Source organism: Lontra canadensis, unplaced genomic scaffold (assembly GCF_010015895.1).
Source record: "Lontra canadensis isolate GAN:19392208 unplaced genomic scaffold, GSC_riverotter_1.0 scaffold139, whole genome shotgun sequence".
Classification (NCBI taxonomy): Eukaryota; Metazoa; Chordata; class Mammalia; order Carnivora; family Mustelidae; genus Lontra; species Lontra canadensis.
The window spans coordinates 372,743-389,470 of NW_022631133.1; the positions used below are offsets into that span (position 1 = coordinate 372,743).

At 41.1% G+C, this 16,728-nt stretch overlaps 1 protein-coding gene across 4 annotated transcripts in view; it reads left to right on the forward strand.

The window, feature by feature from the left end:
* Window positions 1-16,216, forward strand: part of TRMT9B (tRNA methyltransferase 9B (putative)) — a 59,588-nt gene extending 43,372 nt beyond the window's left edge. For 3 of the 4 annotated variants that reach the window (XM_032843401.1, XM_032843400.1, XM_032843399.1), the window contains exons 3-5: window positions 180-334; window positions 7,925-8,098; window positions 13,584-16,216. In XM_032843401.1, the coding sequence (XP_032699292.1) occupies window positions 181-334; window positions 7,925-8,098; window positions 13,584-14,614 (1,359 nt within the window). In that variant the 5' untranslated portion in view covers window position 180 and the 3' untranslated portion in view covers window positions 14,615-16,216. The remainder of the gene's footprint in view (window positions 1-179; window positions 335-7,924; window positions 8,099-13,583) is intronic. The other variant, XM_032843402.1, reaches the window with a different exon arrangement.
* The last annotated feature ends 512 nt before the right edge of the window (window positions 16,217-16,728 follow it).

Here is a 16,728-nt window from a genome sequence, read left to right on the forward strand (position 1 = left end):
TCTCTGGACAATTATGGTGGGTTACGGTGCAGGTTTTGTCCTCTGCAGTGTACAAGAGAGTGTAAGGACAGTACAACCTTGACGCTTGTAGGTTTCCAACTTTAGGAAATGCACATCCCCCGTCAGCTGTCTCTGGTGCGTAGTCTAACCTGCATTTCTTGGGCTGGTCCCATTCCCAGGATGGATCATGAGGCTGCCCAGCTGGAGAAGCAACACGTGCATGATGTGTATGAGAGCACCGCACCTTACTTCGGTGACCTGCAGAGCAAAGCCTGGCCTCGTGTCCGCCAGTTCCTCCAAGAGCAGAAACCCGGCAGCCTCATCGCTGACATAGGTAACCCAGGCTTGTGCCTTGTGGTTGGAAATATGTTCTATTGTACCTTTCCTTTTCAGATGCGTTTTACATTTCTGGTCTAACCAGAAGCCTGAAATTGTGTCCTTGGCCTGCCAGTACCTAGACTATTCAACCTTATAGCAGAAATTCATCAAGTCAGGAAGTAGGAAACTTTCTGACATCTATATGTACACAGTGGCGACCTTTTCAAGAGCCTCTGTGCACATCTTCCAACGAAACTGACCTGGCATTGAATGAATAAATCATGACTGAAATGACTGCAGGCGAAATTGACCATTTAAAATTTGCAAACATTCACATTTATAAATAACAGTTGGTGGTTCACCTTTACAGGCTCTCATGTCTTCTACAGAAGATCCAGAATTGTGGGATGATACAAGAGGTCCCCTAACCTCTTATTAGTCTCATAGATCCTTTCCCTTAATGCTTCTGTAGGTCTTTCCTTATTAGAGCCTATCTTTAATTAGATCATAGCTTCATAATCACAGATTTGTCTGGAGGACTTTGGCTCAGTACCTTTCTGAATCAAGGAGTGGTAAACCACAATCCAGTAGATCTAAGAGTAAGGTGTAAGAAATGCTAGGATTCCAACTCAAGGCACAGCCACCCAAAACTGCTTTCCAGCAACCGCGTGCAGACTGTGCCCAGAAGAGTCCTACATCTGCAGTTACCAATCCCATCTGATTTGACATTTACTCTAAAAAATTTACTCTAAATATTAGTAAGAGAAACAGATGTGTGTCCATGGCTTTTAGCATACTAAAGATGGTATGAGTAGGGTGGGATCTGGGAAAGGGGAACAGTTCATGTAGAAATAGAGAGACTTTGAAAACTGTTTCTATCATGTCAACTTTTAAAAATTAACTGTGGTTTCAGAAGAACAGTGAATTTGGAGCTCTTACCACCTACAAGATCAGCAAAGTGCCAGAATCTTAAAATCAGTTAGGAAGAAAAGGAGCCAATCCATAAGTAGCTTTGGGACAACAGTGTAATTATATGCTTTCTCATGCCTTACCCCCCAAAATCCAAATGAAGCAAAGATTTAAGTCTGAGAAAACAAAATCGTTATAGGATTAGATGACTGACTAGATCATTTTAAAAAATATCCTCAGAGGCAAAAACCCCTTCTCTGTGTAACACCAAGGAAAGTCAGAAATCATAAAAGACAATTGTCATTATTCAAGCTGTCATTATTCACAGTCCCTAGGTTAAGTTGATAAAATTGCCATGAACATTAACTTCATGAATTCTGAATTACTGTCCCTAGAGGAAATGCAGGCTCAGGTTCCTGTGAGTCTCTGGTCACAGCATTCTTGTCAATGATCAACACCTATCCTTGTTTCATGCTTCTGTCTACTTAAAGACACACCATGACTATATAGTATGGATCTTTAACACTGAACTCAAGGCCAACACACCATAACTCATGCCTGAACAGAGTTTCCTGAGCACACATATCTTGTCCATTAAGCTTGTCATAGCCATCCTGGGCTTAGGAACCCCTCACAGCGCTTGAACCCTATACCCATCCACCGTCATCCAAAACCATGACGTCACTAACACAAAGCACAAAAATGCAAAAACTGTGGTCCTAAATAGACTACGTAGAGGGTCCTTGTTGATAGGATGAGAACTGAAATAAGACACAGGTCAGGCACCTCAGGCAACTCGGATTTTTCCAGACTGGTTGCTGCTGTGTGAACAGGCTTGTCGGTGAACCACTGCCCAAGTATTTGAGCATTGACGTGGGCTGGGTGGGGGGGTTGGTCATAAACTTTATCAAGTAGGTGAATATGCAAATATGGAACCTGTGAGTAAAGAAGATCGACTGTATCGATATCTTTGACCGTATGAAAAGTTGTAAGTTCTACAAGGCAAAAATCTAGACAAATATATAAATGAAACAAAAATTTAAAATATCTACAACTGGGGCACTTGGGTGGCTCAGTGGGTTAAACCTCTGCCTTCCGCTCAGGTCATGGTCTCAGGGTCCTGGGATCGAGTCCCACATCGGACTCTCTGCTCAGCGGGGAGCCTGCTTCCTCTCTCTCTCTGCCTGCTGCTCTGCCTACTTGTGATCTCTCTCTCTCTCTCTGTCAAATAAATAAAATATTTAAAAAAATAAAATAAAATATCTACAACTTATCTGATAGAAAATTAGATAACTTTCTTAATCTACAGACATTCTTCAAAGTCAGTATGAAAGAATAGGACCAAAATTTCCAAAAAAAAGAAAGGATAAGAACAAACAATTCAAAAAAGGAGGCATACCGATCGCTTAAGATTGTTTTGCTAGGTGATGACCTTACATGGCTCAATAACAAAGGTACCAAAGGGTATTCAGTAAAAACTACACCATCCCAGTCCTACAGCACAAAGTTAACCCATGCCAGAAGCAATTAGCTTCTTGTATGATCCTGAGACATTTAAGTAGAAGCTATGGGTGAATTCTCCTTTTTTGATTACACAGATGGTGGTCTGTAATATAAACTTTTACACACGTAGCTTTTGTTTCCTCTCATATATTGTGGAGATCACTCCATGTTTGTACTTCTAGAGCTGCCTCCTATTAAAACCTACATAGCAGCCTCTGATCATAGCACCATGTTAACTGACCTATGTTGTCTGCTCTATTGTGCTACTGCAAATTATGGTGCAAATAATATTCCTTAGAAGCCCCTGTGCAACTCCATAATAATATCTAGCAAATATTTCTTTACCCATTTGTATCTTTTGAATTTTGTGCTTTTACTTTTTTTTTTTACTACTCAATAAACAAATTGTACTACTTTGATTACACAATGAAGGGGTTGTTGTTTTTTTGTTTTTCTTTTTTAAAGATCTTATTTACTTTTGGGCACCTGGGTGGCTCAGTGGGATAAGCCACTGCCTTCGGCTCAGTTCATGTTCTCAGGGTCCTGGAATCAAGCCCTCCCGTCAGGCTCTCTGCTCGGCAGGGAGCCTGCTTCCCCTCTCTCTCTGCCTGCCTCTCTGCCTACTTGTGATTTTCTCTGTCAAGTAAATAAATAAAATATTTAAAAAAAAAATAAAATAAAGATCTTACTTACTTTAGATCAAGAGAGGCATTTTCTAGGGAGAAAGAGATTGAGAGTTGAGAGAGGGACAGAGAGAGAATTCTAAGCAGACTCCAAGCCCAGCATGGAGCCCAATGTGGGACTCAATCCCAGGACCCGGAGATCATGACCTGAGCTGAAACCAAGAGTCAGATGCTTAACTGACTGAGCCACCCATGTTTCCCAAAAGATAGATTTTTAAATAAAAGTGAAGTTAAAGAAAAAAATAAATGAAAAGAAAAGAAAGAAGACCAAGGAGATTAGAAGAAAGGAAGGTAGGACCAGGACACCTGGGTGGCTCAGTTGGTTAAGCATCTGCCTTTGGTCCAGGTCATGATCCCAGGGTCATGGGATCCAGTCCCACATTGAGCTCCTTGCCTGCTTCTCCCTCTGCCTGCTGCTCCCCCTGCTTGTGTGCTCTTTCTCTCTCTCTCTCTCTCATTCTCCTTCTCTGACAAATAAGTAAATAAAATCTAAAAAAAAAAAAAAAAGAAAGTAAGATAATTTGACTATCCCCAAAAGGAAATGTTTTTCTTTCTAGGTTTTCCACTTCACTAAAATCAATTGTTTGTTATGTTGGCAACTTGACCGATCATTAGATTAGCAATTTATACATAATTACTAGTAAAACTTTGCATAAGTAATAAACATCTGGAGGTAATTGGGTTCCAGTTGCCCATGCAGTAATATCCTAGGCTGTTTTCACTATTTAGGCAGTGCAACTTTCAGTTGACTAAAATTTTATTAACCTCCTCCCCCGATTCCCCAGTTGAGCTGATTTGCTGAGATGTGGGGGACGGGTTCCTGATGCAACCAAGTCTTCAGGGCAGGTATCAGGAATTAAGTAAACAGGAACTAGAGTCTAAGTGAAAAGAACTTCGATGATTCAAAGACAGAAGAAATCCCAAGTCTCTCAGGAAATGCTAGGATCTGTGCAGTTGTGGCAATGCCATTACCTAAAATGGGCTAGTCACTAAGGACATTAGATGGGGCATGGAGGGTGTTCTGGGGTTTGAGAGTTTTACTTAGATTAGTTTAGGAAGCAGGAATAAGACCGGAGCCTGATTCTTTTTGAGAAGGTTACTTTTTTACCTGACATCAGAGACAAATGTCTGTCCCAATAGTATTGAATAGTATTGCCTTTGGGGGTACATAATAAAAATGAACTTTTCAATAATTAAGATTCCCTTTACCTCTTGGCTGTATGTTCTTATTCCCAGTCTCTGTGCTCAAATTTGATTCGCTAAGTCATTCTCTATTTGCCATTCCTTCATTGAGTCAATGAAAATGTAGACCCTCTGATTTGTGGCCAGGAACAGAATATGCCTACAGAATAAAACATATCCCTTCTTCTCTGGTTTTAAAGAAATGTATAAAATGGGGGCACCTGGGTGGCTCAGTGGGTTAAAGCCTCTGCCTTCGGCTCAGGTCATGATCCCAGGGTCCTGGGATTGAGCCCTGCATTGGGCTCTCTGCTCCACGGGGAGCCTGTTTCCTCCTCTCTCTCTCTCTGCCTGCCTCTCTGCCTACTTGTGATCTCTGTCTGTCAAGTAAATAAATAAAAATCTTAAAAAAAAAAAAAAAGAAAAAAGTAATGTATAAAATGGGAAATAGACTATATATATATTTTTTTTCTTCTCTTTCCCCTGGGAAAAGAGAATCCTCTTTCACATGATAGTCTTAGCAAAAAACAAACAAAAGCCTCTTAATTTAAAAAATGTTGTTGTTCCTACAAACTTGAGAGGAAACATTCAGATTAGTTATTTCTAGCAAACACTTGCGCACCATGCGCCAAAACATTTTGTGCAACTGGGGCAAGTATCTGTTTTCTACTCTGAGTGTGGTGCAGAATGGAAAAAAAGAGGGAATGCAAGCCTGCAAACACTTTCTGTTAGCTCGCTTCAATACCACGGAAGGTTGTCCTTTCATGAGATTTTGTAAAGCAGCATGAGCGTTGTGTACTGGAGCTTGCCACAGTATCAGAAATGTTCTGATGTGCTTCTTGCACATTTAAGATAATGGGGTCACTAGGCTTGGCAGTATTCCCCATCTCATTAGGATAAAATCTTCCTCACTCTGGCATCCCAGTGTGTGCAGCTGGAAAATAAATAATGGCATCATATTTGGGAGATCCGCCACCATCCTTAAGGCTGAGTGCCATCGGAAATGAATCTGCAACTGGGATGCGCCTGGGTGGCTCAGTTGGTGAAGCGTCTGCCTTTGGCTCAGGTCACTATCCCAGGGTCCTAGGATGGAGTTCTGCATCGGGCTCCCTGCTCAGCGGGGAGTCTGCTTCTCCCTCTTCCTCTGCTGCTCCCCTGCTTGTGCTCTCTCTCTCTCTGACAAATGAAATCTTAAAAAATAAATCAGTAAATATGGGATAAATCAAGGGTACACGGGACCCAGAAGCCTTTCAGGAGATGATGAGATTTGAAAAGGCCCAAGTGGGTTCAGTATGCCTGATGCCCTCGGAACACCTCCCTCTAGCTTGAATGGTCCACAAACCTATTTTTTTTTTGTTTTGCTTTTAATTCCGGCCTCATTGATGGACAGTGTTATATTAGTTTTAGGTGCACAATGTAATGATTCAGCTGTTCTATACACTGGTCAGTGCTCATCATTATACTTGGACTCCTAATCCCCTTCGTCAGTTTCACCCATCCTCCCCCTCCCACCCCCCATAACCAGCAGTTTCTCAGGAACCTGTTCTTCCTTTGTGTCTCTGTAAGTTTCCATTTTTCTAAACATATCCCCTGAGCCAATTAAATTGAAAAAGCAAATGGATTTGCAAGACTATTTTTCTTCAACTATGACCATCATCTTTGAAATACTCAGGCTGCCATTTTAAAACACTTTGTGATTCCTATTTTCCCCATAACTCCCCTCAAATATTGGTTACTTTTTCTCATAAGCATTCTTGGGAACAGTGGCTATGAGATCTAAACTATTTCTAAGACCCCAATTGTTACACTGAAATAATCACATTGGGAATCTTATTTTTTATTCACAGACTCACCACTGTCTCATCTGCATTGGTGAACTTTAATTATGCTTTTAGTGTCTCATATAATTTTGAATGGCCTATTAAGAGGGAGTTATTAGAGCATTGTGACATATTTCAGAAGCAGTAAACTAAACATCCTTGAACAGTGGTAGATTTTTTTTTCAGGGAGAAAAATCTAGAGCTAATTCCAGTAGGCACGAATATCAGCTCTAATGATATCTTTAAATATTTCTGGAAAAGGAATTAGCTGCTATGTCTGTGGAAATATGATACTAGGTATCAGATCCTAGAAGGCTTTGTTTCAAAATGATTGCTCACTCCTAGTACTTCCTCCTCATTGTAGTATCAGATCTGATTGGTCTAGATAAATATTGAATTCTTTGGGTCTCTGCCACCAGAAAATGAATGTTAAAAATGGTCTAAGAAGAAAGTAGTTCTAAGAGTTGCATACTGAGTCAATAGAGATCGTTTAAAACCTAGAACTGACATTAGATTGGACGCAAGATATTGAAATTCCCTTTCTTTCTTTCTTTCTTTTTTTTTTTAGGATTTTTTAAATTTATTTATTTGACAGAGAGAGAGAGAGCACAGAAGCAGGGGGAGCTACAGGCAGGGGGAGAGAGAGAAGCAGACTCCCCGCTGAGCAGGGAGCCGGATGCGGGGCTCCATCCCAGAATCCTGGGATCATGACCCGAGCTGAAGGCAGACGCTTCACCGACTGAGCCACCCAGGTGCCCTGAAATTCCCTTTCCATTCAAATTCAGCATTTTTGAAAAGCATGTTTTATTGTATAAATTATTTTATTTATAGCCAATGAAAAAAGGTTGGGCAGTAGTTTGTTTTACACAGAAAGCAAGTGGGAAGAGGAGCGCCTTGGGTGGCTCAGTGAGTTAAGCATCTGCTTTGGCTCAGGTCGTGATCCCAGGGTCCTCGGATCAAATCCCACAGTGGGGCTCTCTGCTCAGTGGGGAACCTGCTTCTCTCTCTCCCTTTGCCTGCAGCTCCCTCTGCTTGTGCTCTTTCTCTCTCAATTTGTAAAATAAATAAAATCTTTTTAAAAATGTCTGGAGAGATAATATGAAAATAAACACTATCACGTACAGACCTTTGTATAACGGAATATGTATGTGAAGGCAGCTTTTGTACAGGACTGAGCCCCACTCCTGGGGTCCTAGCAACTCTCTTCTCCTGCTGTGGGCCAGCTAACAGTCTTTGGTTGTGCTAGCACACTAAACCCTGCGGGCACAGCCTCATTAAATGTTTGATAAATATCATTTTCTTTTTCCTGATTCCTCTCCCTCTTCTGTTACAAATGAAAACCTGTAAGTGCCCTCTGAAGGTCTTTCTTTGGCTGTTGTGAGTACCTTCATGCCGTGCTCTCGTCGGTCTTGGTTCATTAATACGAAGTTATTTCTCCCACTTGTCATAAGAAAAACTGAATGTTCCACTTCCCAGAAAGGACGGCACGTAACACAGGCTTTTCTCTTACAGGTTGTGGGACTGGAAAGTATCTGAAAGTGAACAGCCAGGTGTATGCCCTGGGCTGTGACTACTGTGGGCCATTGGTGGAGATCGCCCGGAATAGAGGATGTGAAGTCATGGTATGTGACAACCTCCATCTCCCCTTCCGAGATCAGGGCTTGGATGCCATCATCTCCATAGGAGGTAAGGCAGCCTGGGCACACATTCCCTCTTCACCTTGAGAATGACCTTACGTGGTGGAGGCCCTTCTCGCAACTCAACATGCATTCTTTGTCGCAATGTCTATGTGATTCATGTAATCTCATTTAAAAAAAAATTCCAACTGGATTATTGGACTAATCTCAAAGGTTCTTAATGGTGGTACACAGGATCGTATTAATGAGTCAAACCTTTAAACTGGTGTTGTGTTCTCTCCGATGACTCCTTTCCATTTCTTATACTTACGAGTAAGGAAGAAATAGGGGAATTTTACCCACTGAAATATTTTGTACTTTGGTATACTGAAATGAAGCCAGATTTTTCCAACATGAAGTAGAACATTAAAAGTCATAGTACCAACTTTAGGTCACAAGTGTGTCCCTTATTAGTAGATGCTAAAAACTGATGCACTGAAGGTCACCAGGCAGGATGTGTGGAGTAACCTACCGCTCACTGGGGCGAGGGCACCGGGGAAGATGGCCCCACCGGGTCCCAGACAGCATTGTTTTTATAAAGCCTGTCAGCTCTCTTAATGCCAGATTGTTCAGAAGTCCAGGGAATGTGCCACTCCCAGCAAGAGTGCCATACACACACACAGGCCACAGACGAAAAGAAACAACAAAAGCCCGTACCTGAAACATACACAGGTAAGGCTCATTTTACCCCGTACGCGTAATCCTGAAACCTAGTACATTAGTCATATTTAAATACGCCAGGGAAACGTGCAGCACTTTCTTTTTTGCAACGAGGACAATCTTTGGCCAAGCAAATCATTTGCTCCTATCCACTCAAAAAATGAATCTGTTTGACTCTAACAAACTTCGTCAAAGCAAGGTGAGCCTGCATAAAAGTGATCAGATTAAAAACTCATTATCAGAAAAAATACAGAGTAAGACTGCTCTCTCCTGAAGGAAATGAGGACTCCATCTGTTTGACCTTAGATGGGGACTGTATCTCTGCTTAACGTGGGAAGGCAGGCCTGGACGCCACAGCCCGGAATGTCCTTAGGACAGGCAGGAGACGGTTGCCATGGAAACCCACTCTAGGACAGCCCCGCTTATTTGCTGTTGAAACTGTGAAGTCCACTTGGGGCCTAAACATGAAGAGAAAGGATTCCTGCTACACCAAGCAACTCATTACAGTGTTTTGAATCTTGAGTGGAAAGAAAGTTTTGGGGTTGTTGGTCATCTCACCTAAGGAACGAGAAATCGTGGAAGGTCAGAGAAGTGGATTCTCCACTCTTTTTGTTTGTTGGCATTAGTTTGAGAGTCTGCGAGGCTCCCTGCGTCCAGGCCGTGCAACTGAGGCACAGGTGCGGGGTGGGGGGGGTTACTGCCCAGCTTTCCTGCGTCCGGGAAACACTCCGTGCACACACAGTTAAGCTTTTGTCAACTCTCAACAGAAGTCTCACCCTTTGTCCGCAGGAGAAATGTAGCACACCTGGTTGCCATCTTCTGAAGAAAAATGCTTCCTTGGGTGGAAACACACCATGTATTTTAGGAACTGTAACTATAACGTGACGCATCATTTTCAGCTGGGTTTCACATTTAGAACCATATTATGAAAAACTTTGATAGTTTGTCTGTCTTATGTCCATATATATTTACTTCCCTGTTTAGAATTCTGTATGTTGGCACTTTTTGCTAATCTTCACATGAAGAAATATATATTTTTTGCTTTTCGATGTCTCAATAATAATAATTTGAAAGGTAAGCATCATACCTAATGATACGTTCATTGTGTTTTATTGGCAGATTGCAAAAAGAAACACGCTTTCCACTTACTTTTAGAACAGCTTGACAAGTCTATGAAAATTTAGTGATATATTAAAACAGGGCCAATCAGCCATTTACTCTATGTCAGTGGTTCTCAACTTGGGGTGATGTTGCCCCCGCCAGCCTTAGGGGGACACCTGTCCACATCTGGAGACATTTTCGGCTGGCTCAGTTGGATGTGTGTGTATGTACAACCTGTTGCCCCTAGTGGGTGGCCTCCTACAACAAAGAATTATGTAGCCCAAAATGTCAGGAGTGCTGAGATTGGAACGCCCTGCTTTATGCTAAACCTCTTGATTCTGAATGCTTCTCCACAGAGATGAGACCTGTACACTTGAAAGCTACATAACAATATGTCATAAAATATCAATATATAACAGGACTTTAAAGACGATCTTGTGTAACTTCCCATTTAGTTCTAGAATCCAGTAATTGAATTCAACCTGCCTATTTTCTGGGGTCTCAGCAGGAACACATTGCTATAGGATCCCTCTATTGTGTTCTTTTTGCCTTTAAGTTGTGATTATGATTTTTACAACAAAAGGGGATTTTTTTTATCCGTTAAAGATTCAGTATAGTTTCCTGACATAATTGACGTAAATGTATCTCACATCCCATTTTGGCTACGTTTATAATGTTTTAAAATAGAATATACATATGTGCATATATAATACATTTTTAATATAATGAAGTTGTAAACTTCAGTTGTAAACTTTTCCCCAAAAAATTGGCCTAATGGTTACTTAGTATTACATGTAAAATATAAACATAAAACAATATAGGAGTGCCTAGGTGGCTCAGTTGATTAAGCATCTGACCTGGGCTCAGGTCATGACCTTGGGGCCCTGGGGTCTAGCCTCATAGCAGGCTCCCTGCTCAGTGGAGAGTCTGCTTGTCCTTCTTCCTTTCCCTTGCTAGTATTCTCTCTCTCTCTCTCTCAAATAAATAAATAAAATCTTTAAAAAAACTAACAACAATCTAAAATATTGAGATATTTCCTGGGTGATATTATGCTATTAAAAATGAGTCATCATAGGACGCCTGGGTGGTTCAGTTGGTTAAGCAACTGCCTTCGGTTCATGTCATGATCCCAGGGTCGTGGGATCAAGTCCTGCATCAGACTCCCTGCTTAGTGGGGAGCCTGCTTCTCCCTCTGCCTGCAGCTCTCTCTCTGTGGCAAATAAATAAATCTTTGAACAAAATATTTTAAAAAAATGAATCATCACAGAACAAATGTTTAAAAAATACGAAGTTTTTCCTCCTTTAAAAAGACTTCTCTTGAAGCCCAGAATCCTGAAATGTTGAAGACTTCTGTCTGAATCTGCTAAAAGAGATTATTATATTAAAGTAGTCCAGTTTTAAAGATGCTTTTTTTGGGGGGGGGCCCAAAAGGAACATGTCAACTCTCATTATTCATAGTAATTTTATTCTGTTAAGTCTCTGTGAACATTTCATAGTGAATATGGAGCCATGGCTCCCAGGGGAACTACCGGACTAAGTTCCCGTGAGCCTCTGGTGGTAGCATTTTTGTCAACTGATTAATAAACAGCCTTGTTTTACATGTGTCTCTGTTTAAAGACAACTTATTTTTTAGATATATTCTTTATTTTTTAATTTCCATGTATTTTTTTTTTCTCAGAGAATGAGCAAGCAGTGGGGAGGGGGGGGCGTGCAGAGGGAGAGGGAGAATCCCAGGCAAACTCCATGCCAGCCTAGAGCCTTGAGGCAGGGCTCCATCCCACAACCCCGAGATCATGACCCGAGCAGAAATCAGGAGTTCGATGATCAACCGACTGAGCCACTCAGGTGCCCCTAAAGAAAACTCATTTAATTTGAGCTCATGCCAACAGCCCGAACAAAGCTTCTATAACCCCTCTATTTTCTCTCTGAGACATATCCCGCCTTCTCATGCACTATGCTCAGGGATCATTTTAAGCAGCGAAATCACACACAAAATGCACAAAATGCAAAAAAACATGGCACTAAATAGACCATGAAAGGACACGTGTTGACAGGAGGCAAGACAGAACAAGGAAGCAGGGGTCACCTGGTTTGATCTCAGCTGGGAAGGTACACGCTGGAGTTTTTTGCCACCATGGGCATGTCAGCAAATGACCACGAAAACACTGAGAGTGTTACAAGGGGGCTACAAGTATATTTTGGCAAGTAGCAAAATTTGCAAATACAGACTTCACAGATCACAAGGACTGACCATATTTAGAAGATACACCCACAGAAGTTCTCCAGTGAATTAGGTGCAAGTCATGGGAGATATGAACAGCCATGAATAGTCCTAGATATGAACATTAGCATCATCTTAAGTCTTTGTCCCCCTGACCTCTGTGCCTCCTTTTAGCTTAGTGACCTAGACTCTGTCTCTCAAAATGTAAGCTTTCAAATGATCCATTATTAATGGCTCTGTGGGGACGGGGGTAGGGGATGGAAATTTGCTCTCTCTCTGCGGCAGGTAAACTAGAGATTTAAAACCACCACTAGCACCTGGATTATGCTGAGGGTTTTAGGAGCCGTCCTGGCCTCCCCTCCATCTCTCCTCTCCCTCACTACACATACCTGTGTAGCAGTGTCCAGACTCCCCTTAGAACCAACTTCCTACCTGAGACATGGGGTGGGCCATACCCCTGCAGGTGGAAAACAATCTGATTGTTTCTCTTGACATGGTACCGTGATCAAACTCCTCTTGGAACTAATAGACTGGCGCTTTCCACAGATTATTTGATTAAAATATGCCTAATAACATGGGACACCTGGGTGGCTCAGTTGGTTAAGCAGCTGCCTTCAGCTCAGGTCATGATCCCAGCGTCCTGGGATCGAGTCCCACATGGGGCTCCTTGCTCGGCAGGGAGCCTGCTTCTCCCTCTGCCTCTGCCTGCCATTCTGTCTGCCTGTGCTCACTCTCTCTCCCTCTCTCTCTGACAAATAAATAAAATCTTTTAAAAAAAAATATGCCTAATAACACACTTAAAGCTGGATAAAGGCAGTCCTATTTGAATCTTACTTTAACTTTGCAGGGATTGGAAGCAAAACAATGACATAGGTGTTGATTTTTGTTAAATACATACACAACCAATTTGTATCAATTTTTTTTAAATGATAAGCATTTATTTGGATTTGGACTTGGCTGGCTTATCTTTGCATTATCTAAATAGAAAAACAACCTTTAACATTCACTTCTATTTGCTTTATTAATTTTATTAACATTGATTAGTGGCGCTAACATTTTGGTGCTTTAGAAGTACCAATCATTCATGAAAGCAAAGAATTATTTCATAGTTCTTTCACTAGGGAAAGAACTTACCTAAGGTAGCGCTCCCATGAAAATTTCATTAATTCACACCAATTATCCTTCTAGTTAACAAATTTCATAGGATTTTGGAACTAGTAGGATTTGGAACAGACATATTATTTAAATGTCTTATTACAGGCAAAAAACCTGAAATCCATAGAAGTTAAATAATTGCCCCAGATTGTCTAAAAAGTACAGGAGCCAGAGATAAAAATTACGTCTCCCCTAAACCAAGGCTGTGCTGTTCCTACCATCTGTCCTGCCACATAGAAAATGAGGAGGTTTTCCTGCATGTTGAAATTGCATCAAGATCGTACAGAAAATACTAGTATCTGAATGCATTGGTTTACTTATGTGTGTACATACTGAGATCTAGTTTTTTCTTTTTCAGTCATACATCATTTTTCTACAAAACAAAGAAGAATCAGAGCAATAAAAGAAATGGCCAGGGTCTTAGTTCCTGGAGGCCAGCTGATGATTTACGTGTGGGCCATGGAACAAAAGAACAGGCACTTTGAGAAGCAAGATGTGCTCGTTCCATGGAACAGGGCCTTATGCTCGCGGCTTCTCTCAGACCCCAGCCAGCCGGGGAGAAAGCCATGTGCACATCCAGAAAGAAGCCGTCCCTACCATCCTCCATGCTCAGTCTGTAGCTGTTCTGTTTGTTTTAAAGAGCAGGGTCATTCACAGAGGTCCCACAGCATGGACTACGAGCCACTGATGGCTGGAACGTGTTGTACAGAAATTTCTAAAGAAGGGGAGGAAGAAAATGGATTCTATAACACATTAGGAAGATCTTTCCGCTCCTGGTTTTTCTCTAGGTCTTTGGATGAATCAACTCTGAGGAAGCAAATTGAAAGAGCGAGACCCTTGAAAAATACAGAAGGTTGGGCCAATAGCACTATATCCATCCAGCCTTCCAGACACTCCAGCTTGGACTTAGGACACCAAGAACCACTTTCAACAAGAGAGCAAAGTTTAGATGAAGACGTGTTTGTGGAGGCGTCTCAGAAACAACTGGAGTGGCTGAGAGCACCAGCCACAAGGAAACATCTACGTGGGGACCAACAAGGAGAAGTGAGGAGAAACGGAGATGGGAATTTTCTGGAAGGCGCCAATACTAGTGAGAACTGCGTGAATGAGGATGATGCGGAGGAAGGTCACCCTTCTGCTAGTAAAATCCTGAGAAGGATTTCTGCACTTGACTCCACAGATTCCAACTCGGAGGAGATGATTCCTGTTGAAGAACAACAGCCCGGCGTTTTGGATTCTAGAGCCTTTATGCGCTACTACCACGTGTTTCGAGAAGGCGAGCTCTACGGCCTGCTGAAGGAGCACGTGGCAGAGCTGCATGTTCTGAGCTCAGGGAATGATCATGGCAACTGGTGTGTCATTGCCGAGAAGAAGGACAACTGTGACTGACTGGGTCATTTTAGACAATGCCTCCAAAAGGTGAACCATATTCTTTTCACTGGGTTTGGTACATGGTTACCTGAATTTGTGTCCAATTTTGTTATTTTTAATCCATTTATGCTTTGGTTTGTAGAGATGATGAATCGGTCATCTAGTAAGTCTTTGGATGAACACAGAGCCTGGCATATAAAGCATTTGACAAAGGGTATTCGTAAATTATTAATTATAAGAGAATTAAAGGAGTAATAGGAAATGAACTTCAGTACAGATGGGATCTTCTTTTCCCTGCAAGGTGAAATTTTTATGAGGATACATGTATGTCATTTGTCAGTATTAGATGCTGATTTTAACAGATTCTGGTTGTTGACTTTTTATTACTATTGAAGTTGAGTCAACGTAAAATGTTATATTGATTTCAGGTGTACAACATAGTGATTTGACAATTCCATACAAGATTCCATTTTCATTTTTATAATGAAGGGGGTGGGTGAGTTCTGCTTCTCAGATTACACTTTAGATCCAAATGCAAGATAACAGGTAAACTGTTCCACCGTGCAGATGTAAACTGAATCACGTGATACATTAATTTGTTGCCGAGGCCTTGCTCTTACTTCAAGTCCTTCAAAAAGTGAGAGATGGTTGACAGAGATAAGAGGTGTTACAAGGACTTTTCTAAAGGATAAGCAGACTTGCTTCCAAATATATAAATAACAAGGTTTTCAATGTTGCAAGGAAGGTTTTTAAAAGCACTAGGAGTGTGTAGAGAGTGGTGGGTGTAGGTACTAGGCACGTGGCAAGTACCCGGGTGGTATCTTCATGACCTCATTGAAAGCAGGAATGTCTCGTTAAGATAAGACCAAGACTGACTAATGAGGAGTTTTCATCTAGAGTGATGCTTTTCTTACGAACGGAAGCGGTTTTTAGGAACTGAGAATCTGCTTGAAGCATCGTTTGATTTTGGTTCTCATTATAAATATACTGTTAAGGGGCAAGATATCTGTCCTTGATAGAGGATCTATTGTTGGATTGTTTAAAAAAAAAAATCTGGGCATTCATCTTATTGGAAGCGACATTTTATTCGTTATGTTAGGGATTTAGGCAGAATTAAGTCCGATTCGAGGTTGAATTTCTGCCACTTTGAAGGCAAACAAGTAGACTGGGTGTCATACGGTCACTGCATCTGTTTCGAGTACCCACGGGTCCGTTTAAATCTATGTCATGGGTCAGGAGACAAATATAATTGGGAATCAACATTTGACGGAAGTCTTTTTAATTTATGGACCACTGTAATACTAGACAAATATCCAATTCTTGTTTTGTATAAAATTTCATTTGTTTTGCATTCTTCTTCCCTTCCATGATTGTGCTCTATCTTAAGATAATGCTGCTATGTTCAGAGAAACCTAAAGGATTATTTTTAATGCTTATCTGGAAATGACTGATGTGTATTTCTCTTTTGGCTTCCAAATGAGATCCATCATCATCTTTTGCATGGGTGAGATGGTCTGTTGGACAATATGTGAGATATAGGATTTATAGTGTTTGGTGCACAGTTTGCATTAGAGGGACAATGAAAACAGACCCAGAAATGGAATATAAATTAAAGGTTAATTTAGTGTCTTCCATTTCTTATTTTAAACTTTAGGTAGTTAACATACAGTGCAGTATTCGTTTCTGGAGAATTCAGTGATTCATCACCTACGTACAACACCCAGAACTCATCACAACACAGGCCCTCCTTAACCCCCACACCCATCTCCCCAACCCACGTCCCTCTATCAACCCTCAGTTTGTTCTCTAACATTAAGAGCTCTTACAGTTTGTTTACCTCTCCTTTTTCCCCTCTTCCCATATGTTCATCTGTTTATTTTCTTAAATTCCACATATGACTGAGATCATATGGTATTTGTCTTTGTCTGACTTATTTCACTTAGCATAATATGCTCTAGTTCCATCCTCGTCATTGCAAATGGCAAGATTTCATTCTTTTTGATGGCTGAGTAATATTGCATTGTGTGTATGTGTGTTGTATTTTTATATATTTTATATATATGTGTGTGTATGTATGTGTGTGTGTGTGTGTATATATATGTATATATATATATGTATATATATGTGTGTAT